Here is a 25,550-nt window from a genome sequence, read left to right as displayed (position 1 = left end):
AGGAACCTTTGCAAGAAAATAGGAATTGTCCTATAAATTGGGATCAGTTACAACTTCATAATACTACAAAGCATTAACATAACCTGCATTCATAATTGTACTCTTGAGTCACCAGGAAAGGTTTAAGTTATTCTCAAAATATGTGGTTAAGGGGCTTCCCTAATGGCGCAGTGGTTGAGAGTCCGCCTGCCGATGCAGGGGACACGGGTTCGTGCCCCGGTCTGGGAAGATCCCACATGCCGCGGAGCGGCTAGGCCCGTGAGCCATGGCCGCTGAGCCTGTGCGTCCGGAGCCTGTGCTCCGCAACGGGAGAGGCCACAACAGTGACAGGCCCACGTACCACAAAAAAAAAAAAAGTGATTAAGTCATGGAAATGGGTAATATGTTTCAAATTTTCTTTTCAGTAGATTGACCTTATAAGTTGAAACAGCAAGTTGTTGTACTAGTTCATGTAGACAGTCCAAATTCAATTTGAAACATTTAAAATATCTATAAGAGTTTATATCTATAATAGTTCTAAGAATATTAAAGAATTAATGATTCCCATCAAGTTCAAAGATCTTTAAAGGTGGGTGAAAAAGACAATACATATTTTAGAAACCATTAAGTGCAAAGGTCCTTGGAACAGAAGGAAAAGACATGAATTTCCACAAGCAGACGAAAGATTTAGGTAATGAGTGTAACTCCAATTAAGGTTGTGGGATAGAAGACCATCTTTATAAAGGCACATTGTTTTTTTTTTAAAGGAATTTCGCCTTTTTTAAAAAAAATATTTATTTATTTATTTATGGCTGTGTTGGGTCTTCGTTTCTGTGCGAGGGCTTTCTCTAGTTGTGGCAAGTGGGGGCCACTCCTCATCGCGGTGCGCGGGCCTCTCACTATTGCAGCCTCTCTTGCTGCAGAGTACAGGCTCCAGACGCCGTGCAGGCTCAGTAATTGTGGCTCACGGGACTAGTTGCTCCGCGGCATGTGGGATCTTCCCAGACCAGGGCTTGAACCCATGTCCCCTGCATTGGCAGGCAGATTCTCAACCACTGCGCCACCAGGGAAGCCCAAGGCACATAGTTTTTAACTAAGAATTTAGTGTGTCCCATCAGGGTCACCAACACAAATCTCACTAGCCTTCTTAGCATAAATCTCTGGGCCATAAGGAACTTCAGCAAACTGGCATGGTAACTATATGGATAAATATCTTTTAACACTGGAGAGATTCAGAATTAAGTATAAAAGTATTTAAGAAAATCAAAACCATATTTGGGAAAGTCTCAATGAGAAGATGGTATTTAAAGTAAAGACCAAAGGAGGTGAGAGAGAGTCATTTGGGCACCTGGAGGAAGGGTGTTCCAGGCAGATGGGACGGCAAGTGCAAAGGCTCTGAGGTGAAGCAGGCAAGGAGGATTGTAGGAACATCAAGGAGGGCTGGGGAGAGCAATGAGAGATGGAGTCAGAAAGGAAGGACAGCTTGTGAGGCAGGTAGGACATCATGGGACCAGTTCCTGTAGGACTTTGTAGACTACCTAGGGGCCTTTGGCTTTTGGTCTGAGTAAGATGGGGAGCCACTGAAGATGGGGAGCCACTGACCAATTCTGAGCAAAGAAGTGACAAAAACTTCCCTCAAGGGGATCAAAAAGCTTGCACCAAATCCTTTAAATATTATAAACATATAGTTTAGTCACTGAAGAGGTTGAGCCTCTTAGATGTAAATTCCATTTTATCTAGCAAATAAGATTTAAATGATATAGGATGAATCAAGTATTACCCTATCTTACAAACTTTGGGCTCAAACCATCAACAGCAGAGCTGGTGATTTCAAGGCCATGAGATAAAGTCTGGCAGAGGGCCGTCTTTCATGGGGTTGGAAATTTACATGACTTGGAAGAAGCCTAGGTCCTCATGATGCCTCCTTCTGACCTTTTACAGCCAAACCCAAACATGCCCATTTGGCCAAGGGTGGCAGGTTAGATTCTCACTTCCCATTTACTGCTTGTGTGGCCAGAGGGGCTCCCAGGAATAAAGATATCTGATCCCCGGTTATCAGTGAAGGGCTCTTCTTGTTCCAGGGGTGTCACAAACCCAACCATACCTGAGGCTTGGGGAAGATTACAGAAGTTTGAGCCTTGGTTCTTCTGCTGAGGATTTTAGACTCGTTTCTGATAAAGATCAGTTAAGGTCTTTAGAGCACGGTAGCGATATGACTTACTTACTGGAAGACTCTGGAGGTGACTTTAGGAGGAAATAAAGAGCAAGAACAGGAGGCAAGGGCGCTGGAAGGCTGCCACCGGTCACCTGGCTTAAGGCTTAAATGCTTAATGCGTTTCCTCACCTAGAAAGTGGAAAAAGCATCAGCCTGACTGGGTGGTTGTTTTATTTGAAATAATTCATATAGGCGAAAGCACTCCACTGACTAAAGTTCTGCAAATATAAACGTTTATTAAGAACAAATAATACTGACGTGGGTAGTTTAAAAGCCCAATAGGTGAGAATCTACCGCTTCCAAACACGTCTTGGACTAAACCTAACACGATGTTATATGTCTACGATATCTCAATTTAAAAGAGAAAAAAGAAAAAGGGGAGGAGAAAAAAAACACGCCTTTGAACGATACAGAGCCTGGCTACTGACACAATCAATAATAAATAAGCGCATTTGAAGGGGAAGGGGCCAAACCGCTATTAACTTAAAAAAGATGCCGTCTGCATAGGTAAGAGGTGCGTCTGTGTGGGTCCGTCATAAAACAATAATTATAGCACAATATTTGTTAGGTATAGTAAGTCTGCCTTGGATTCTAAGCTCGGATCTGTCGCATCACGATATAAAACCAAAGGATGAAGGATGTACGGAGAAACTCGGACCACTGCCCAGGCAGCCACCTTCCCGAGGAAGCGCCCGGGGCCGAAGGGGTGAAGCCCCAGACTCGGCCGCCCCATCCCGCGGGCCATCCATCACTCGCCGCGCAGCCCGAGCCCGGCCGGCCGCCGACCCTCTGGGAGTCCGCGGCGCCCGACGGCTCCAGACACGCCCGGCACCGGCCCCGCGCCGCCTTCCAGCCGCTGCCGCCAGGAGGCTCCGCGCGCCTTCCCGCCTTTCCCCGCGCCGCGGCCGAGCCGAGCCGGGCGGCCAGGCGGGCGCGGCGCTCGGCGGGGGCGGCCGGGCGGGCGCGGGCGGCGACGGCGCGGCCATTGTCCCGCTGCCCCTCCCGGGAGCGCAGGCGGGCAGGGCCGGGCGGCTGGGCAGGGGGGGCGACCGCGCAGTCCGGGAACCGGTGCGCCCCGCCGCCGGCCGCCTCTCCTCGCCGGCCGCCGTCCCGAGGCCGGGTCCTTTGCGCCGGCCGGCCGCGCCTCCTTTGTGACCGTCTCCAGACCCTCGGAGCCGGCGCACCGCCGCCACTGCGCCCGGGGCTGCAAATGGCGCCCGCTCGCCTCTGCGCCTCCCGCCGCTCTCCCGGCCCGGGGACGTCTGGGGGGCGCCGCACCCGGGCCGCATCCCGCCGCTGTCGCCGCCCGGTGCCAGAGCCCGCGGCGCCTTAGCCCGCGCCCCCGCCCGCAGCGAAGCTCGCGGGCCCGTCCCGGGCTGCCCCGACGCCCCGCCCGCCCTCCGCTCGCGCCGCGCGCAGCCACTTACCGCGGGCCGAGGCGCACCGGCGGGTCGCGTGCGCGGGCCGGGGTAAGATTCCCGGTTCTCGGCAGGGGAAATACCCCCTTTCGAAGCCGTTCCTTTGCGCCCTAAAACAAGTAGCCCCAACGTGAGAGAAACAAAAGGTATTTGCTGACGTGGGCGTTGGACAGAAACGCCCGAGGGCTGGGGACACAATTAAAGGGGCAACGCACAGATTTCAGGCACCAACCAGCAGCTTCGCCCACTCCCCTGCCCTTGCCTACACCCTGCTGCACCCTCCAGAGGCACTGGGGTGCCCGGATCCCCTAGCAGTTGACTACAGAGTCATTATTTAGTCAGGAGCTTAAATTTTAAATTGTACTTTACGTTGGGAAAGGCGCCTCCGGAGGGCAGAAGGGCTGGATTTCTAGGATCTGGGGAATTTGGTTTAGGAAAGAGGGAGGGACTTAGGCGTGCCCACAATTACTGTGTAAGTACATGTGACATTATTGTACTTAAGTTTAGCAACGTCAAATGGAAGAGATCTGCACAGAATTTTTCCCTTTATTGAAGCACTCGTTTTAGTCGGGGATAACCTTTTCTAAATCTCTACGGGTCACAAGCATTTTCTTTGAAGAGGATAACCCAAGGAGCTGAGATAAGAGAAAATAACTCTTGGTTAAGTTCAGAGAAAATATAAAACTAGTAAGAATAGCAGGTTTTGTGTTTTCAAATACAAAAATTAATTGTATATCAAGCCTTTCTTCTGATATAGTTATGTCCCTAATATTTAGGGTTCTGACGTCAGGTTATATATTTGCTAAAATCTTAAGTCACTGAATTTTCATTGTTACTATGGAAACAATTCTATAAATTAGTTTTCTAGTTCCTTATGTTGGGGTCAGGTACTGAAACGTACTGTGATATAGTAAAACTGAAAAAAAGACTCAGATTTTCAAAACATTTAGTTTTTGATGGATTTCTCTCATGTCATACTCAGTTATACTGGACAAAGTTTATTACTTTGGTTTGATCATAATTAGCTGTGCGTTTTGAGGATCATACTCTCTACTAGAAGGATACAAAATATTCACAACTATCTCTTAATGTCACTGCTGTATTACTCTTGAATTGTTTTCCTATTTAGTTGCATGTCCTCACATTCTGAACAGGTAATTGAAAACGTGTTTGAAAGCCACTTGGTATCAGGAGTGTTGGATGTACTCAAACTCTTTTGCTAGCATCCGCATTGAGAATTCTCCCAGAAAGACCTGGGCATTGTTATAGCCAAAGGGTTTTTTTGTTTTGTGTTGTTTTTTTAGCCTTAATTAATTAAAACATGCAAAAGAATTCTACAAACTTGTTCCTCAAGAGAGCACATCAGATGGGTGATAAATTCTTTGTTTCAAGGAAGAAGTAATGGGAATTTTTTTCCCTCAACTTCCCCCTCTAGCTTCTGAAACTCATTTATATATTTGGAGAATTCCTTACGTTATGAGTAATTGATACGAGGTGGAATCTGCCTTCTGCAACAGAATCTGGAAATGCCAGTGACTTGCTTTCCCAGAATCCCTTGTGGCTAAGACAATGGCCAGGATCTATACTGGGTGATAATCGGATGCACCCACCAGGGACTTTGGAGAGGGAGCTGTAAGAAACAGGAAACTCAAAGAATCTTTTCTGACAGTGGTGATAGTTGCAGCAAGATAGTATCTCCAGGTGCCACAGTGGCAGTGCCGCTAGTGGCAGTATCCACTGTCCAGTTCCAGTGCTATCAGTGGCACCAGCTGCCATGGCTCTGCTGAGAGCAGTGTTGGTGTCCTCACCAGACCAGTTCTGTGGTATGACTTGGCTATTGTTTCTGCCTGGTTAGCATAGGCTCCAATCCCTGTGCTTTGCTCTTCCTGTGATTCTGTGAACTTTTAATACATTCATTTCTGTTTAGATCAGCCAAGGCCAGTCTCTGTGCAACTAAGAACTCTAACTAGTACAAAATGTTAAAAGGCATTTGGACATATGGCCTGAAGCTTAATAGATAAAATTGTTGGAGGTAAAATGTTATCATCAATGTTGTATAGATGGGAATTAAAACCATGAATATAGATAGAAAAGAGAATATGAAGTAAGAGAAGAAACTAAGAACCAAGCATCACCAGCTTCATCATCTAGTGGCTGGCTAGAGGAAGGTGAAATTGCAAATGAGTCTAAAAAGTGACTAGAAGGAAGAGATGTGGGATAGTGTGGTGTTACAGAAACTAGAAGAGAGTAATTCAAGAAGGGAGAATTGGACAATAGTGTTAAATACTTCTCTTAGCAGTCTAAGAGAAAAAGTCTATTAGATCTAACAACTTGGAAATCATTGACGTCAGAGAACATTATTAAGCTTGAAAGAAGGGAGCAAAATCCAGATTATCGGACTACGTGGGGATGAAGAAATAGAGATGGTGAGAATAGACAACTCTTGAGAGATTTGGTTATAAAGGTGATATTCCAATTACAATTGCTGTGTAAAAAGCCAACCCAAACATAGTGGCATAAATCAAAGATTATTTTGTTATGCTCACGGATTCCATGTGTTGCAGGAAGGTGGACCCCTTTTAGGGCCCAAGAGTGGGCTCTTGTCTAACACTCGGAAATCAATTGTCTGAGGAGACACAAGTGCTGACAAAGCAAGAGACTTTACTGGGAAGGGGCGTCCAGGTGGAGAGCAGCAGGGTAAGGGAACCCAGGAGAACAGCCCTACCACGTGGCTCCTGGTCTCAGGTTTTATGGTAATGGGGTTAGTTTCCGGGTTGTGTCTGGCCAGTCATTCTGACTCAGGGTCCTTCCTGGTGGCACGCATCACTCAGCCAAGATGGATTCCAACGAGAAGGATTCTGGGAGGTTGGTAGGAGATATGGACTGGCATCTCCTCTCTCCTTTTGACCTTTCCCGAATTCTTCTGGTTGGTGGTAGCTTGTTAGTTCCACATTCTTTACCAGGACCTCCTGTTGTAAGATAACTCAAGCAAGTGGTTACTACCTTGTCTGGCCAGAGGGCGGTTTCAGTCAGTGGTTCCTGTAACACATGGGTCAAGAATTTGGCAAGTCACAGCAGAGATGGCTTGTCTCTGTTCCACAATGTCTGGAGTCTCAGCTGGGAAGACTCAAATGGCTGAGGGTGACTTGAACTGCTGGGAACTGGAATCACCTGGAGGTTTCTTCACTGACAGATCTAGTACCAAGGCTGGTGTAGCCGGAATTCAGCCTCTGTACCCTGGTACCGAATTGAATCTTGGAGACAGAATTTTGGGTGAAGTAGAAGAGAATAAGTTTATTGCTTTGCCAAGCAAAGGGGGCCTCAGAGGGATAATGCCCTCAAAACTGTGTGTCCCAAACTGGAGGGCATAGTGAGGAGTTTCACAGTAATGGTTCAAAGAGGAGGGTATGATCAGCTTGTGGACATTCTTCTGATTGGTTGGTGGTGAGGCAACTGGGAGTCAGCACCATCAGCCTGTGTGGGGTCTGTGTGCTTATGGGCAGCATACAGTTAACTTTTTTCACCTCCTGGGGTTTTAGTATCTTCAAAACAACTCAAAAGACATTGTTAGGTATAGCCCTTGAGGAGGAACCAGGACCCTGCCCCAAGGCTGTACTGTTGTTTCTTGATGCTCCTCCCTTGTCTCCGCATCCCCTCCCTTTCCTGATTAGCAACTGTTTGAACCTGCCCATTGGAGCTCAGGGAAGATCATGGAGGCTGAATGAAGCCTATTTCCTGTAATCAAGAAATGGGGGACACAGAAAGACTTTTGTGTCCAAGAGCCCCACAGGGTCTGCTCTGTTTCACTGGGACTACTTGAAAACTAGGCGCAGCTGTGACTGTCATCTGGAGCCCTAAACATGGCCTCTTCATGTGACTTGAGCTTGCAGCATGCTGGCTGGGTTCCGAAATGGAGTGTCTCCAAAAGAGAGCATACCAAGAGGGGGTATTTCAAGAAAACTAGGAAGGAACTGCACAGTCTTTTATACCCAGCTACAGAAGTTGCATTGCCTCACTTGCCATATTCCATTGGTTAAAGTAGTCACAAGCCTACCAAGATTCAAGAAGAAGGGGATATATAGCTGCGATCTCTTAAGGGGAAGAATGTCAGAAAATTTGGGGCTATGTTTTAAAACTATTCCAGGCAAAGAGACAGGATATTAGCTAGAAGGGGATATACATAAATGACCTTAAAATGTTTAATGATGATGGAAAGCATGAAGGTGAGAGGGAGATACTGAATATTCAGGAGGAACAATTAATAGTGGCTGAATCTCTACAAATTCAGGGAGAAGAAGATCAAAATCTTAAATAGAGGAAGAGCCCCTAGATCAGAAAAGTGATAACACTGCTATCCCCATTGAAATTGGGGGGGGGCAAAGAGAAGAGTATGGATAGGTGTGTTGGTTTAAAAATGCCCACATATTCTTTGACATTGCTCCCTTCAAGAGGTAGATCCTAATTCCCCTCTGCATGAGTGTGAGCTGGACTTAGTGACTTGCTTCTAAATAATACAATAAAGCAGAAGTGATAGTGTTGGGTTTCGGAGTCTTGGCGATACAGGTGAAAGCAGCGTCCTGCTTTTTCTTTCTGTCTCGGATCAGTTGCTCTGGAAGAAGCCAACTGCCTGAGGATTCTCAGGCAGCCATGTGGAGATGAACAGAGGCTTCCTGCCAACAGCCATGTGAGTGATCCATCTTGGAGTGCATCCTCCCACCCTAGACAAGCCTTCAGCTGACTGCAGCCCCAGCTAACAGCTTGACTCTGCCTCAGGAGAGACCCTGAGCCAGAACCAACCAGCTAAGCTGCTCCTGAATTCCTGACCCTGATAAACCTTGTAAAGTACTCAATGTTTGTTGTTTTAAGCCATTAAGTTGTGGGGGTAATTTTTTATGAAACAACAGACAACTTATACAGATTGTGGTGATGAAAAGTGCTACCATAACAGGGACTTCCGTGGTGGTCCAGTGGTAAAGAATCCACCTTCCAATGCAAGGCACACGGGTTTGATCCCTGGTCAGGAACTAAGATCCCACATGCCACGGGGCAACTAAGCCCGCACGCCACAACTACTGAGCCTGCACACCTCAACTAGAGAGAGAAAACCCACACACCACAACTAGAGAGAAGCCCACATGCTGCAATGAAGAGCCCGCGTGCCGCAACAAAAAGATCCTGCATGTCACCATGAAGATCCCGCATGCCACAATGAAGACCTGACACAGCCAAAAATAAAAGTAAATAAAATAAATATTTTTTTAAAAAGTACTACCATTGGGCTTCCCTGGTGGTGCAGTGGTTAAGAATCTGCCTGCCAATGCAGGGGACACGGGTTTGAGCCCTGGTCCAGGAAGACCCCGCATGTCACAGAGCAACTAAGCCCCTACGCCACAACTACTGAGCCCGTGCTCTAGAGCCTGTGAGCCACGACTACTGAAGCCCGTGTAGCTAGAGCCCGTGCTCTGCAACAAGAGAAGCCACCGCAATGAGAAGCCTGCGCACCACAACGAAGAGTAGCCCCCCACTTACCACAACTAGAGAAAGCCCCTGCGCAGCAGGAAAGACTTAGCGCAGCCAAAAATAAATAAATTTTTTTTTTTAAAGTGCTACCATAACAAGAACCTAAAAATGTGACTTTGGAACTAAACAGTGGGTTGAAGCTGGAAGGACTTGTATGTAAGTGTTAGTGAAATCTTGAGCCTTTCAAAAAATAGTAGAGTCCTGGGCTTCCCTGTTGGCACAGTGGTTGAGAATCTGCCTGCCAATGCGGGGGACATGGGCTCAAGCCCTGGTCTGGGAAGATCCCACATGCCGCGGAGCAACTGGGCCCGTGAGCCACAATTACTGAGCCTGCACGTCTGGAGCCTGTGCTCCACAACAAGAGAGGCCGCGATAGTGAGAGGCCTGCGCACCGTGCTGAAGAGTGGCCCCCTCTTGCTGCAACTGGAGAAAGCCCTTGTATAGAAACGAAGACCCAACACAGCCAAAAATAAATTAATTAATTAATTAATTTAAAAAAATAGTAGAATCCTGATTGCCTTTGAGGAAGCTGTAAATGAGGACTTAAAGGAAAATCATAAAAATCTTACTGGACATTGAAGGAGATGGTGTCCTTGTTAAGTACTGGCAGAAATTTAGCAACACTGTTGCCTACTGTAAGGCAAAAAGTAGAAAATGTACCTAGTGAATTGGGTACTCTAGCTAAGGAGATTTCCAAGCAGAGTGTTGAAGAGGTCACCTGGTATCTTCTTGCCACTTGTAAAATATGAAAGAGAGAGATAAACCAAAGTAAGGACTGTTAAACAAAAGGAAACCAGAGCTTGCTGGTTTTGAAAAGTCCTAGCCTCTCCAAGTGGTAAATGATGCTAAAATTAAGAAATGGCTTCTGAGAACAGATTAAATGCCAGAAAACACAGTCTAAAGATGAAGTCAAGGGAGTAGCTGTAAAAGCCTTTGTTAAGATGAAGAAAGATCTAAGGTGGTACCTCAGAGCACTCTTCAGTTGATTTTAAAAGTCCTCTAAAGATTTAAGAATGTGACTCATGGATCCTCTCAATCAAACAATAGAATTCTAAGAAGTTTAAGGGCATTGTTCCTCAGCAGAGGGCCAGGATAGAGAAGAACTTACCTTGAAGAGCTTTGTGAGGGTGGCTTTTGTTTAACAGAGTGAACCCTAAGAAGATTCACAGGAGATACACGTTTTTAAAAGACTGTTCTGAGGAACACTGCTTAGACTGAAAGAATCAAAGGCAATACAAAATGAAAAAATATCTTCTGACCCCCAAAATTCAACTAGTAGGATGCAATCTGTGCAGACTATGCAGTTGCAAACATGGGCTGTCTTTCATGCAAAAGGAAGAGTGACTCAGAGGGAAGAACCAAGAGCCCAGAAGGTAGAACCAAAAGCCATGGAGGATTATCACTAGGCCTTGAGTCCTAATCAAGGAATTTCCGACATTTGCTCAGCTGGATTTCAGAATTGCTATGGACCAATGATTCATTTGTTCCTGCATTTCTGCCGTTTTTGAATAGGAATGTCTATAGTGGTTATCTTATATGTACCCCCATTGCCTGTTTGGTGTGTATGAGGTAGATAACTTGTCTTTTTAGTTCATGGGTCTTCAGATCAAAAGAAGCTGTACTTGAGGAGCTGTACCTAAGGAATTACACCCTTAGGCAGATGTGGATTAGAGTGGTCAGAGACTCAATGAAATGGAATTTTTAACCAGTCCCTGAAATACGAACTGGAAATTAATGGACAGAAAGGAAGGGAGTATATTTTCTGAATTGGGGCAATGGTTTATTGATCATTGCTTCATTTGAATTCTGTTTGGCTGAGAGTGACAGAAAACCCAAAGTAACAATGGCTTAAACAAGATGGAAGTTTATTTTTCTCTCACAAAAGAATCTGGAGGTAGATTATGCAAGGCTAGTATAGAAGCTCCATTCTGTGAAGCCCTAAGGGAACCAGGCTGTTACCAACTCTCTGTTCTACCATTTCTAAAGTGTGGCCCTCATGCTCCTATGCTAAAATGGACCTCCAACTCCACATTCCAAGCAGAAGGATAGAGGAAGGGGAGAAGAGGAATAAAGGGCATGTACTTGTTGTCTCTTAAGGAAGATTATGGAACTGCCATATCACACTTTTATTTACATCCCATTGGCTAAAACTTAGTCTCATGGTCACATCTAGCTGCAAGAGAACCTAGGAAATATAACCTTTAAACAAGGTAGTAATGTGTATAGCTACATGTTCTATTACCAAAGAAGAAAGAGAGAAAAGATACCGAGGGACAGCTAATAGCCTTCTATAGTCAATATTGTTAATTGTAGATAATAGAATCCACTCTAGGTAGTTTAAACAGAAGGGGATTTATTAGGCAATATGAGATGGCTTATGAATCTCTAGGTGGTCCAGGGAATCATGTTTAATTGCTGAAAGTTCAGGACATTAGCAACCAAGAGAAACTGCCAACTCTACCACATGGCTATAGTTATAGAACTCCCAATGCTGCCTCTTCTTGATACTATGACATTAGGAATAGACAGGGCAGTCCCTGCCACAGCTACCCCAGAAGAACCAAGTGCCTTCAGACTCTGCTTGCAAGAAGAGCTGATCTACCCGTGAGTATGGCTTCTGCCTCACATTTCTCATTTCGTCCTTTCCAGTCTCAAGTCGATGCATCTATTTAGTGATGAACTATATAGCCTCAGGGGAGTCTAAGAAATACAGTTTCTAGCTTTCCAGCCTATGCAGTATAAGAATGCATACTAGAAATTGGGTCATTTGTAGAGATGTGGATGGATCTAGAATCTGTCATACAGAGTGAAGTAAGTCAGAAAGAGAAAAATATCGTATATTAATGCATATATGTGGAATCTAGAAAAAATGGTACAGATGAACCTATTTGTAGGGCAGGAATAGAGACGCAGATGTAGAGAACATGGTCACAGGGTGAGAAGGGGAGGGTGGGATGAATTGGGAGATTAGGATTGACATATATACACTACCATGTGTAAAATAGATAACTACTGGGAACCTGCTGTATAGCACAGGGAGCTCAGCTCGGTGCTCTGTGATGACCTAGATGAGTGGGATTGGGGGTGGGGGGTGGGAGGGAGGTCCAAGAGTAAGGGGATATATGTATACATATAGCTGATTCACTTCATTGTACAGCAGAAACTAACACAACATTGTAAAGCAACTATACTTCAATTAAAAAAAAAAGGAACACTATAAGGGGATTAGAAAGTATGTTTAGTGAGCCAATACACAGTATATGCAATAGTCCATCATTTTGTATACTAGTTATTCATACAACCTTCTCATAATTAAATTTCAAAAAACAGCAGTAGCAATAAAATAGCCCCACTTAATATAATTCAACCATCATTTTAGAAAAAAAAATTCTCGCCCTGTCTGTGAAAGGGAATACCCAATGTCTCATCAGGAACTGCATCAATTTCTGGGAAATGTTCATATCTTATCTGTTCAGTCATAATATAATATTCCTTTTTTTCTTTTTCTTTGTCTGCATTGGGTCTTCGTTGCTGTGCGCAGGTTTTCTCTAGCTGTGGTGAGCAGGGGCTACTCTTTGTTGAGGTGAGCGGGCCTCTCATTGTGGTGGCTTCTCTTGTTGCAGAGCATGGGCTCTAGGCACATGGGCTTCAGTAGTTGTGGCATATGGGCTCAGTAGTTGTGGCTCATGGGCTCTAGAGCACAGGCTCAGTAGTTGTGGCGCAGAGGCTCAGTTGCTCCATGGCATGTGGGATCTTCCTGGGCCAGGGGTTGAACCCATGTCCCCTGCATTGGCAGGTGGGTTCTTAACCACTGCGCCACCAGGGAAGTCCCACAATATGATATTCTGTAATCAAGAAAGAAAATGGGTGTAGCTACTACAGTCCTATTTCTGAAACTGGTCACAAGACAATAGTTGGCATTTATAATTTCCTTCCTCTACTCCCTAGTCTATGTTCCATATTCCATAATATCTTTTGTCTCCTATGGTCTTTTTTACCTCAAATCTATTTTATTAGATTGTGGATTACTCTCTTCTGGATTCTTTTGATTCATATATGCCTGTCATAGCTTTTTCTATCCTATTTTTAACCTTTCCTTTTTCAAAAGAAATATATGCTTTGGTAAATCATATTGTTGGATTTTTAAAGCTAGTCTGAGAGTCTTGGCCTTTTAGTTTTGAATTTAATGCAATTACATTTATTGTATTTACAGTTAAATTTGGATTTACTTCCATCATATTTTTTATTCTTTTCCATTAGAGTTCATTACATGATATTGAATATTGTTCCCTGTGCTATAAAATAGGACCTTGTTTACTGTCATATTATTTTATATTTTACATTTGCTTCATGTTTTATTTATTTTATGCTATTGTTGTTGTTCTTCCATATAGTTCATTGGCTATATTGAGTTTTCTTCTGCTGATTTAAAAGTTATATATTTATATTTTGTTTGAATTGTGGTTGCCCTTAATTTATTACCTATATTCATGTTTGTTTGTTTGTTTTACCCTTTTGGATAATTAAATGTATAAATATATATTTCTTCCCTTTAACAAGCAAATACTAAAGCACACCCTCATGTCTCTTTTTCTCCACCTTCCTCCAATATTGATATTTTGGATTTTTTTTGATATAATGGATTTTTTTTCTCTTTTTATCTTATTTGACATAAACCTTTTTTCTTTAAAGACAAAGATAAACTTTACCAAAGTATTTGAACACTCTTATTTCTTCCATCTCTTGGAGCATCCCCCAGATTTGTTTCTCATCCTACTTTCTTCAAGATCCTTTTTTAAAAATATATTTATTTACTTATTTATTTATTTGGCTGCACAGGATCTTTATTGTGGCATGTGGGATGTAGTTCCCTGACCAGGGATTGAACACAGGGCCCCTGCATTGGGAGCACAGAGTCTTAGCCACTGGACCACCAGGAAAGTCCCAAGATTGTTTTTAGATGTTTGTCTTTGTGCAGCAAAGCATCTAAAGCTTCGTGTGATGGAGAATATGTTTATTATGCTCTAAAATTTGAATGACAATTTGACTGGATATAAAATTCTAGAATCAGAGTTCTCTTCCTTTGATACTTTAAAGCATACTGCTCTATTCTTATCTTGCATCCAGTGTTGCTGCTGAGTAGTATGATATCAATTTGCTCTTTCTATGGGGACCTTTACAATTTCCTCTTTGTCTTTGATATTCTTACATTTTACATTTGATATTCTTAGATTTTGTTATAATGTGTCTAGATTTTCCCTTAATGCTCCTGTTTGGCACTCCATGGGCTCTGTTAGTCTAACACCTTTGATCCTTCTTTAATTCTGTGAAGTTTACCTTCATTATTTAAAATTTTATTTACTCCTCTCCATTTTCCCCCTTCCTGCTGGGACCCCTAATTTTCTAGATGTTGACATTTCTACTCCTATCCTCCATGTCTCTTGACTTTTCTTTTTATATTCTCTTTGTCCTTTCTTGCTATTTTATGGGAAATTTCTTCAATATGGTCTTGAAATTTACTATTTTTTCTTCACCCATATCTATTCTTCCATTTATTCTATCTCTTGTGTTCTTTCTTTCAAGTATTACTTTTTTTTTTTTTTTGTGGTATGCGGGCCTCTCACTGTTGTGGCCTCTCCCATTGCGGAGCACAGGCTCCGGACGCGCAGGCTCAGCGGCCATGGCTCACGGGCCCAACCGCTCCGCGGCATGTGGGATCTTCCCAGACCGGGGCACGAACCCGTGTCCCCTGCATCGGCAGGTGGACTCTCAACCACTGCACCACCAGGGAAGCCCTCAAGTATTACATTTAAATGCTAATATTTCTTCATGGCTCTTTTTTATGATTTCTCATTATTGCCTCATATTGTTAATGTAATCTGTTATCTAAGTATATTTATCATTCCTATCTTAAAACTTTGATCCTTTTATTCCAATATTTCTTAGATTATATGTATGTAATTGTGTGTGTGTGTGTGTGTGTGTGTGTGTGTGATTTACTTTGTTGTTTTTTTATGATGGTTGTATTTTGGCCTGTGAACTCATGTTACCCTGGGAGTATTAGCTAGTCTGTCTGCTAATGCTTCTCACACTGTGCTTCTCAAACTGTGGTGAAGAACCAGATTGCTTTTTTCCCAATCTGTTGCAGGCCTATTTATTATATAAAACTTTTTACATGCCTACTTTCATTTTCTGTACTTATTATAAGCCAGGGACATCAGTCCTTGAACTATACTTTGACTAGTATTGTTGTAATGCATATTGGGAAATGGTATTGGTTCAGGGTAGTATATTGTATTAAACTTTCCAACTATTCCCTTCTTTTACTCTGAGAGGATTATATATCATCACCCATTGCTATGTGACTTTCAATGCCTCTCTGGAGACAGAGTGTTCTTCCCTGCTTCATCATCTGGTTTGGTTTTGTGACTGGCTTGGACCAGTGGAATATGAGCAGTGACAGCATGCCTGGTCTAAGCAGGAGCTTTAAGAGGCATCCTGTGTTTCCACCAGCTTTCTTGTTCTTCCATTCTGCTGCAAGAATAGTGTGACCCAAATAGGGGCTGCTCTTACAGCCCAGCCTATGCCCTAGAGTGAAGCACATGGAACCACAGAAGCTGACCTGCAGTCGCCAACATGTAATAAGCAATAAATATTTGTTGGTTGTTGTAAACCAAGCGTTGGCAAACTACAGTCCATGGGCCAAATCCAATCTATTATCTTTGTAAGGCTAAGATTTTTTTTTCATTTTTGAAAGGTTGAAAAGTAATCAAAACATGCATATATGTAAATTAATTTATGACAAAGGAGCCAAGAATATGTACTGGGGAAAGGACTGTCTCTTTAGTAAATGGTGTTGGGAAATTGGACAGCCACATGCAAAAGAATGAAACTGGACCACTGTCTTATACCATACACAAAAATCAACTCAAAATGGATTAAAGCCTTGAATGTAAGGCCCAAAACCTTAAAATTCCTAGAAGAAAACTCACAGGCAGTAAACTCCTTGACATAGATCTTGGTGATGACTTTTTGAATTTGACATCAAAAGCAAAGCGAACAAAAGCAAAAATAAACAAGTGGGACGGGCTTCCCTGGTGGCACAGTGGTTAAGACTCCGCCTGCCAATGCAGGGGACACGAGTTTGAGCCCTGGTCCAGGAAGATCCCACATGCCATGGAGCAACTAAGCCCGTGCGCCACAACTACTGAGCCTGCGCTCTAGAACCCGTGAGGCTCAACTACTGAAGCCCACACACCTAGAGCCCATGCTCTGCAACAAGAGAAGCCACCACAATGAGAAGCCCATGCACCACAACAAAGAGTAGCCCCCGCTCACCACAACTAGAGAAAGCCCACGCACAGCAACAAAGACCCAACTCAGCCAAAAATAAATAAATAAATATAACAAAAAAGAAGTGGGACCACATCAAACTAAAAAGTTTTTGCATAGCAAAGGAAACAATCAACAAAATAAAAAGGCAACATATTGAATGGGAGAAAATATTTGCGTATTATTTATCTGCTAAGAGGTTAATATCCAAAATACATAAAGAACTCAAACAACTCAACAGGAAAAAAACAAACAGTCTGATTTTAAAATGAGCAGAGGATCTGAATATACATTTTTAAAAAGAAGACATACAAATGGCCAACAGGTACCTGAAAAGGGGCTCAGCATCACTATCATCAGGGAAATGCAAATCAGAACTCACACCTGGGGACTTCCCTGGTGGTACAGTGGTTAAGAATCCACCTGCCAATGCAGGGGACACAGGTTCAAGCCCTGGTCCGGGAAGATCCCACATGCCACAGAGCAGCTAAGCCCATGCGCCACAACTACTGAGCCTGCGTTCTAGAGCCTGCGAGCCACAACTACTGAGCCCACACACTGCAACTACTGAAGCCTGCGTGCCTAGAGCCATGCTCTGTAGCAAGAGAAGCCACCACGATGAGAAGCCCGCACACCACAACAAAGAGTAGCCCCTGCTCACCACTAGAGAAAGCCCATGCACAGCAAAGAAGACCCAATGCAGCCAAAAATAACTAAATACATTTATTAAAAAAAAAAAAGCCTCACACCTGTTAGAATAGCCGTTATCAAAAAGGCAAGCTGTAAGTATTGGTGAGGATGTAGAGAAAAGGGAGCCATAGTGCACTGTTAGTGGGAATGTAAATTGGTCCAGCCACTATGGAAAACAGTATGGCAGTTCCTCAAAAAATTAAAAATAGAACTACCATATGATCCAGTAATTCCACCTCTGGGTATTTACCTGAAGGAAACAAAAACACTAACTCAAAAAGACACATGCACCCCCCATGTTCATTTGCTGCATTATTTACAATAGTCAAGACATGGAAGCAGCCTAAATGTCCATCAATGGATGAATGTATAAAGAAAATGTAATGTATATATACAATGGAATATTATTTGGCCCAAAAAAAGAATGAAATCTTGCCATTTGTGACAATATGGGTGACCCTGAGGGCATCATGCTAAGTGAAATAAGTCAGAAAAAGATAAATACCATATGATCTCACTTATATGTGAAATCTAAACAAAACAAAACAAATGAGCTCATAGATACAGAGAAGAGATGGGTGGTTGCCAGAGGCAGGGAGGTGGGGGATGGGCAAAATAGGTGACCCCCAAAGGTACAAACTTCCAGTTGTAAAATAAATAAGTCATGAGGACGTAATGTACAGCATGGTGACTATAGTCAACAATATTGTACATTTGAAAGTTGCTAAGAGAGTAGATCTCAAACATTCTCATCAGCAGGAAAAAAATTTGTAACTATGTGTGGTGCCGGATATTAACTAGACTTTTTGTGGTGATCATTTCACAATATATACAAATACTGAATCATTATGATGTACACCTGCAACTAATATAATGTTATACGTCAATTATATCTCAAAAAAAGGTAATCAAAAGAAGAAGAATATTTTGTGACACGTGAAAGCTACATGAAGTTCAAACTTTAGTGTTCATAAAATTTTGTCAGAACACAGTCATACTCATTCCTTTATGTATGTCTCTGGCTGCTTTCATGCCACAAGGGCAGAGCTGAAGGGCAGCAGCAGGGACCCTATACCCCACAAAGCCCAAAATATTTACTATCCAGCCCTTCACAGAAGTTTGCCAGCCTCTGTTGTAAGCTACAGAGATTATGAGGTTGGTTGGTACCTCAGCAAAAATGACTAATATAGTCAAGATGAGTTTAAGGAGAGATAGGGGAGTAGCCCCAGAGAAGGGAGTGCAGGCACCACAGAACTATTCTGGATCATTCCCATTTGCTCTCACTGTGGACACGCAGCCCTTCTGAACTCTTACCTTGAAGCTCTTCCAGAGAAGTAGCATTGGGATGAGGTGGTCTCTTAGCATATAATTCCTTAGCTTTGTGTATTTGGAAGAGAGGCTGGCAGAGAGAATGCCCACGTGCTGTAGTCAGCCCACTCCCATCTCTAATCCCCCAGCAGGACTTGGCACTGAGTCAATATTAGTCTGTCCGTACTGGTAGCCTGGGGTTTTGCTCTTTGCACTGCAACCTGAACCTGTTGAAAATATCTTTATTTCTCTGGGCCCCACTCAAAATTGGTAGTCCTTTGGGTTACTTGGCAAATGGATCAGAGCAACACCCAGATGTGCTATATGTGGCCTCCAAAATTCATATTCATACAAGTGCGCCGCTTCTACTTCTCCTTCTCCTTCACCTTCTCCTTCTCCTTTTACTTCTTCTCCTTCTTCTTCATTGAAGTAGACATGACATACAATATGACAAGTGTGCTTCATAATGGTAGGTATTGGAAAGCGCAGCAACTTGCTTTTTACTTAAAGGAACTATCCTTACATGCCTTAGGCCACTGGAACCTAGAAAGTTCACCGAGGTGGGAGCCCCTTGAATTATCATGGAGCTTCCCTTGCATCCTCTGGCCTGTATGTGTCCGACCAATGCATCTAGATACTTGTTCTCTTCACCAGGTCCTATTGCTACAATGTCATCACTGACATGGCAGGCATCTTATATGACCACGTTACCCAGTATAACAAGTTGTATGGAAATCTCAGTGGAGGGCTAGCCAGACCACCAGCCGGGAATGGTGATGCCTGTGGTTGGGCTCCAGGACCCAGAGCTGTGATAGCTCATTCCAGCCAAGGGAGCTGCAGAGAGTCAAAGATAACTTCCGAACCAAATCCTTGGAGGAAACCCGAGGTTAAGCCAGGGAAACCAAGTTCAAATTGTGGAAATAGGATAAATACGGCTGTCGGAACAGAGTAGGAGCAAGGTAAGGCATGAGCCCTCACATATGAATAGTATCTTCGTTGACTGTAGGATTCTCGGATCAGTCCTCTTTTCTCCAAGGCCTGGAATGTTCCATTGTCTTCTAGATTCCACTTTTGCTAATGAGTTGTCTGATGCCAGTTCAATTCCCTTTCCTTGATAAGAAAACTATTTTCTCTATCTGGAAGCTTGTAAAAATTTTCTTTGGCCCTTGGACTTCTGAAATTTCACCAGGACTAGTCTAGGTGTGTGTCCTTTTTCATTTGCCTCTTTCTACCCTCTCCCTCATTCATTTGACTACAACCACCTCAGTCTGACAAGCCAGTTCCTGCCTCAGGGCCTTTTACTGTCTCTTTTTAAAATTGTGGTGAAATATACATAACATAAAATTTACGATTTTAACCATTTTTTTAGTATACAATTCAGTGGCGCTAAGAACATCCACAGTGTTGTACAACCATCACCGGTATTCATTTCCAGAACTTTTTCATCATCCCAAACAGACACTCTGTAGCAATTAAACAGTAACTCCCGGGCTTCCCTGGTGGCGCAGTGGTTGAGAGTTCGCCTGACGATACAGGGGACACGGGTTCGTGCCCCGGTCGGGGAAGATCCCACATGCCGCGGAGCAGCTGGGCCCGTGAGCCATGGCCGCTGAGCCTGCGCGTCTGGAGCCTGTGCTCCGCAACGGGAGAGGCCACGCAGTGAGAGGCCCGCATACTGCAAAAACAAAACAAACAGTAACTCCCCATTTCCCCTGCCCCCAGCCCCTAGTTCTCTCTAATCTATGAATTTGCCTATTCTAGGTACCTCATCAGGACCTTTTATTCCTATTCCCTCTGACTGGTTTCTTCATTTTCAGATCTCAGTTCCATTGTCACCACCTCAAGAGAAGCCTTCCTTGATCACCTCACCAAAGCAGCACTCCCCAATCCAGTAAGTCTCTATTCCAATACTCTATAACCTTATCACCATCTGAAAATTATGTTGCGTATGTTTTGTTATTGTCTATCCTCCCCAACTAAAATATATGATTCATGCCTTGTCTATCTTGATTACTGCTGTGTCCTTAGCATTCAGGACAAGTCTTAGGAAGTGTTTGTTGAATGAATGAGTGACAGTGGAATATAAGAAGTGTTTTTTTCTCCCGTGGGCTTAGAGCAAACAGTTCGCAAGCTGGGATCTTTGTGTTGAGGTACGTGGAAGTGTCCTTTCTGTTTGCTGGAGGCCAGCAGGAAGCATTGAGTTCAGCCCAGCATGGCAGCTTCCTCCATGCCACCTGCATCTGAGAAATACAAGGTTCTCCCAGTGCTGCATGCAGAAAGCAAGCATCAGTATCTTTGCCCTGGCTACCTCCTGGGAGGAAACACTGTCTTCCAACATTGCATCCTTTGACCTCTCCCCAAGCTGTGCTCCATTTTGCAAATGCTGATGGTCTATGCCTTCTTCGCAAGAACTCAGGGTCTTGGATGTACCTGAGATCTCCCCCAGACTCCAACAGGGTCAGTTATCGAGTGGTTCAGCTGTCCCAGCAGAGAGTTGGAGAAGGTGGAGGAGAATGTACGCATTCTGATTTGTTTTCTTAAATGGAAGAGAAGGAGATAGAGTTAGAGGCAGCAATTTTGTGTAGCACACAGCCTATCTTATCTATGCTACAGATGGTAATGAGCAACCATTACTGATGCTCCACTGATAGTTGAAGCAACTTTGAATTATAGACGTTGTGTTACTCTCTCAAATTAATGGAGGGTTGTTTCAGCAAAAACCTGGCACAGGTATGGAACTGTTATGAATATGAACGTTAGCTGTCCTGTCCTAGAGCCCCAAATCCAAACTACTTACAGTGGTTCACGGGATCTTTCACAGTCCTTACCATCCCCTCCAGCCTCCTCTCCCCCAGCCTGTGGAGCAACCTCACTTACAATCCCCAAAATGTCATGTGCTTCCTCTTGCCTCTGCATATACTTTCTTCCCTCCATCTGGATTTTATTACGCTCCACCCCCACTTGCCTTGAAAACTCTTAATTTCCTTCAAGATTCAGTTCAGACATCACCCTGTGAAATCCCTAGAGGTAAGTGCTCCCTCTTCTCTGCTTCCCTGTGGCCCTAAACAAACATCTCCATTACCGTCCTTATGAAAAGTTTTCATAACTTTTCCTTGGTCCATTTCTTTCAACTACGGAGGGCAGGCATTTTATCTTATTTCACTGTGTAATCTCCATGTATGTGCCCTGTATCAGATATACTGCTGATATCAATCAGTGCCTGGTCAGGAGACAGAAACCACACCACGAATTTAGTATAAAAAATTATTAACTAGTAAACGAGATAGACAGATAGATAGATTATAAAGATTATACAATTATGGAGCCAGGCAAGTCCAAAGCTGCAGTGTGGGCCAGAGGGCTCAAGACCTGAAAGAGCCAATGTTCCAGTTCAGTCCAAAGGCAGTCTGCTGGTGAGTTCCCTGTTTCTCACAGAGGCCAGTCTTTTTGTTCTATTCAGTCCTTCAACTGATTGGACAAAGCCCACCCACATTATGGAGGGCAATCTGCTTTACCCAAAGTTCATCAATTTAAATGTTAATCTCATCCAAAAACACCCTCTAAGTTGACACATAAAATTGATCATCACAGGTGGTTATCTACTAAAAGGGTAAAAGAAAACAGGAATAGCAAATGTAGCAAATGGCAAAGAAAACAGGAGAAGCTAACACCTCTAGGGTTGAAGGAAAGTACTGAAGGAGGGAACAGGTTTGCAAGACTCCCCAACCTTCTTCAGCTCTTGACAAGACTGAGATTCAGACAACTGTGGAGAATGTATTTGCAGCCCACTGGATGGTGAAGTTCACTGAAGTGCCGCAGACCTGGACTGGAGGATCAGAGGACAGCCACAAGGATGCCAGTATATCTTGCTAAGTGAACACTACTACATTGGCAGCTGCCATGAAGGATCAAGAAGACAGGCCCACTAGGTCCAGGACAAGAAACCCCTGTCTCTGCTTTTGTAATATCCCTCCAGTGTCCTCTGTTAACTAGGCTTAGGATTGCCCCAGCTGACGAAGAAGACTTGTCTATAGGGTCCAGCTCATTTCATGAAGCCGGGCAAAGAAGGGTAGATTGGGCTTCCCTGGTGGTGCAGTGGTTAAGAATCCGCCTGCCAATGCAGGGGACACGGGTTCGAGCCCTGCTCCGGGAATATTCCTCATGCCGCAGAGAAACTAAGCCCGTGTGCCACAACTACTGAGCCTGCGCTCTAGAGTCTGTGAGCCACAACTACTGAGCCTGAGTGCCACAACTACTGAAGCCCATGTGCCTAGAGCCCATGCTCTGCAACAAGAGAAGCCACCCAATGAGAAGCCTGCACACTGCAATGAAGAGTAACCCCTGCTTGCCGCAACTGCAGAAAAGCCTGCGTGCAGCAACAAAGAACAAATGCAGCCAAAAATAAAAATAAATTAATTAATTAAAAAAAAAGAAGGGTAGATTTAGAGCTAAGTGACAATAAATTGATAACTTGCTACAGTTGAGGAATAAATAAATAATAAACAATAAATAAATAAATAAATAAATGTCTTTATCACCAAAAACTGTAACTAATTAGGAAGGTCATGTGTTGTCTGAGATATTCAAATGAGAAAAATTTTAAATTTAATGAAGGGAGTGGGGCTCTTCATAGGAAGGAAAGGGGGAAATAGGCTATAAGACAGGATCATGGTGACCAGGGAGATAGAGAATAATAAAGCACTATGAGGACAACAAGATGGGCCAGATACCTGTGAAGCTGTACCAGCTCTTTAACAAATGTAATTATCTTACCCTTATCCCAGAATTAGAAACCTTTGTACTTTGTATGCTTGTTATTCCAGTGACCATAAATTCATTCCCATGCCACAGCTCAAAACACATTATCAGAATAAACTATTTTCCAATTTTTGAATTTATTTTCATGAAAACATTTACAAAGGGAATAAAAATTAAATCTCACTTCATTTCATTTAATGTTTTCCTTTAAGTCCAGTGGTTAGGACTCTGTGCTCTCAATGCCTAGGGCCTGGGTTCAATCCTTGGTCAGGGAACTAAGATCCCACAAGCTGCGCAGTGTGGCCAAAAACAAACAAAAAAATGTATTGCTTTATCCAAAATAATATCTTTTTTTAAAATATATATATTTCAAATCATTATAATTTCAGTTTTTCTTTTTTTTAATTCTTTTTTTTAAAAAAACCCCACATTTGCTTATTTATTTATTTTTTGGCTGTGTTGGGTCTTCGTTTCTGTGCGAGGGCTTTCTCTAGTTGTGGCAAGCGGGGGCCACTCTTCATCGCGGTGCGCAGGCCTCTCACTATTGCGGCCTCTCTTGTTGCGGAGCACAGGCTCCAGACGCGCAGGCTCAGTAGTTGTGGCTCACGGGCCTACTTGCTCCGCGGCATGTGGGATCTTCCCAGACCAGGGCTTGAACCCGTGTCTCCTGCATTAGCAAGCAGATTCTCAACCACTGCGCCACCAGGGAAGCCCCAAAATAATATCTTATTTAAAGTTATTCGTTAATGTAATATTAGGCTAGCATTTCCATAATTCATTCTGTTTATCTCCCTACTCTATTGGCTACAAAATGTTACCCCAAAAAGGGAAAGTCCTCGTTTATCAAGATAAATTGTGCTAGACCCAGATTTGCTCAGTCCCCTTTTCTCTCACTGCTGTTGAAGACTCCCCCAGAAGGACTGCCTGGTAGTAAGCACATTCCTCTAGGCGGCAGGAGGGAGGCTTGCCAAGTTCCTAAGGCAGAAGTGATACTGTCTTGGTGCTCCCCAACCTTGTCCAGGAGGACCTATTGTGGGGACTACTCTTGGCCCCCCAAGTTGCTCACAGGCACAACCCACTCTTAAGCCTCAGAACTACCTCTGGGGCTTATCTGTTGCTGCTGAGACAAAATGTTCTACAAGACCCACTCAGCACGCATGCTTCCAGACTGGCTGGCTAGGCTGGTTCCAGAAATGTGAGGGAGTTGATGCCTTTTGGCGTACACTTTGGTGAGATACAGGAAGCAGCAGATACCTTCTCCCTTCTTCCCCACCATGGACAGTTAGGGGATGCAGTAATTTCATACAGCCTTGCTGATGACATCCCCGGAGACCAATCACCTGTACTTGTTATGAAGCTGTGTCCAGCTCAGTAAGGCATGTATATCTTTATTGAATTCCTTTCCTGCTTTACTCCCCTTTCTCCCTCACTCCTGCTTCCCTGGGACTGCACTATCCCCCAGAGTGTTAGCACATAAGCTTTTGCCTCAGGCTTTGCTCTCTAGGGAACTAGGCTAAGACACCAGTGTTCTCATTCTACTTTCTTCCCCCAAAGGTTACCATTATTAACAGTTTAATATGGATCCTCTATTAATTGACTCACATAAATGAGGTTTACTTGTATTAAGTATTGTGTAGTTTGTTTTATGTCCATGATATCAAACTACACTTTTCCCCTGAGGTTCGTTTTTGTTTGTTTGTTTGTTTGTTTTGCGGTACGCGGGCCTCTCACTGCTGTGGCCTCTCCCGTTGCGGAGCACAGGCTCCGGACGCGCAGGCTCAGCGGCCATGGCTCACGGGCTCAGCCGCTCCGCGGCGTGTGGGACCTTCCCGGACCGGGGCACGAACCCGTGTCCCCTGCATCGGCAGGCGGACTCTCAACCACTGCGCCACCAGGGAAGCCCTGAGGTTCGTTTTTAACAATATGTTTTGGATATCTTCCCATGTCAGTACACAAAAAATTGATCTCATTCTTTTTTCCCAATATTTTGTTTTGAAAATTTTCAATCATACAGCAAAGCTGAAAGAATTTTACAATGAATACCCATATACTCACCACCTAGACCCTTCCATTAACATTTTACTAGACTTGTATCTATCCATCCCTCCATTCATCCATTCATTTTCCCTTTTGATGCATTCCTAAGTAAATTGCAGGCATCAGTACACCTCCCCCTTAAAAAATCAGTATGAATATCATTAATTACAGTATAATGTTTATATATATTTTTTGTTCCAGGTAAAATGTATATACAATGGAATGCACAAATCTTAAGGCTGCTTTTGCTGAGTTATAAAAAATTCATACACCTGTGTAATCAAAACCCATAT

General features: G+C 43.7%; 2 protein-coding genes across 6 annotated transcripts in view; one reads left to right on the top strand and one right to left on the bottom strand.

Moving 5' to 3' along the window:
• ZBTB8A (zinc finger and BTB domain containing 8A) overlaps nt 1–4,039 on the bottom strand; it is a 53,641-nt gene extending 49,602 nt beyond the window's left edge. Inside the window, exons 1-2 of one of the 2 annotated variants that reach the window (XM_067725295.1) lie at nt 3,982–4,017; nt 3,622–3,722 (exon numbers count right to left, since the gene is read on the bottom strand). The gene's annotated coding sequence lies outside the window, so the exon portion shown is untranslated. Of the gene's footprint in view, nt 1–3,621; nt 3,723–3,981 lie in introns of both variants that reach the window. The other variant, XM_067725296.1, reaches the window with a different exon arrangement.
• Nucleotides 1–25,550, top strand: part of ZBTB8OS (zinc finger and BTB domain containing 8 opposite strand) — a 131,775-nt gene that overhangs the window by 71,424 nt on the left and 34,801 nt on the right. For all 4 annotated transcript variants that reach the window (XR_010940708.1, XM_067725298.1, XM_067725300.1 and 1 more), the window contains one exon: nt 20,280–20,353. Coding sequence is in view for 3 of the 4 variants with exons in the window: in XM_067725298.1 (XP_067581399.1) it covers nt 20,280–20,353 (74 nt within the window). In the remaining variant the exon portion in view is untranslated. The remainder of the gene's footprint in view (nt 1–20,279; nt 20,354–25,550) is intronic.

Source organism: Pseudorca crassidens, chromosome 2 (assembly GCF_039906515.1).
Source record: "Pseudorca crassidens isolate mPseCra1 chromosome 2, mPseCra1.hap1, whole genome shotgun sequence".
NCBI classification, from domain to species: domain Eukaryota; kingdom Metazoa; phylum Chordata; class Mammalia; order Artiodactyla; family Delphinidae; genus Pseudorca; species Pseudorca crassidens.
Note: the sequence above shows the minus strand (reverse complement) of the source record. Positions and strands in the feature narration are given on the sequence as shown.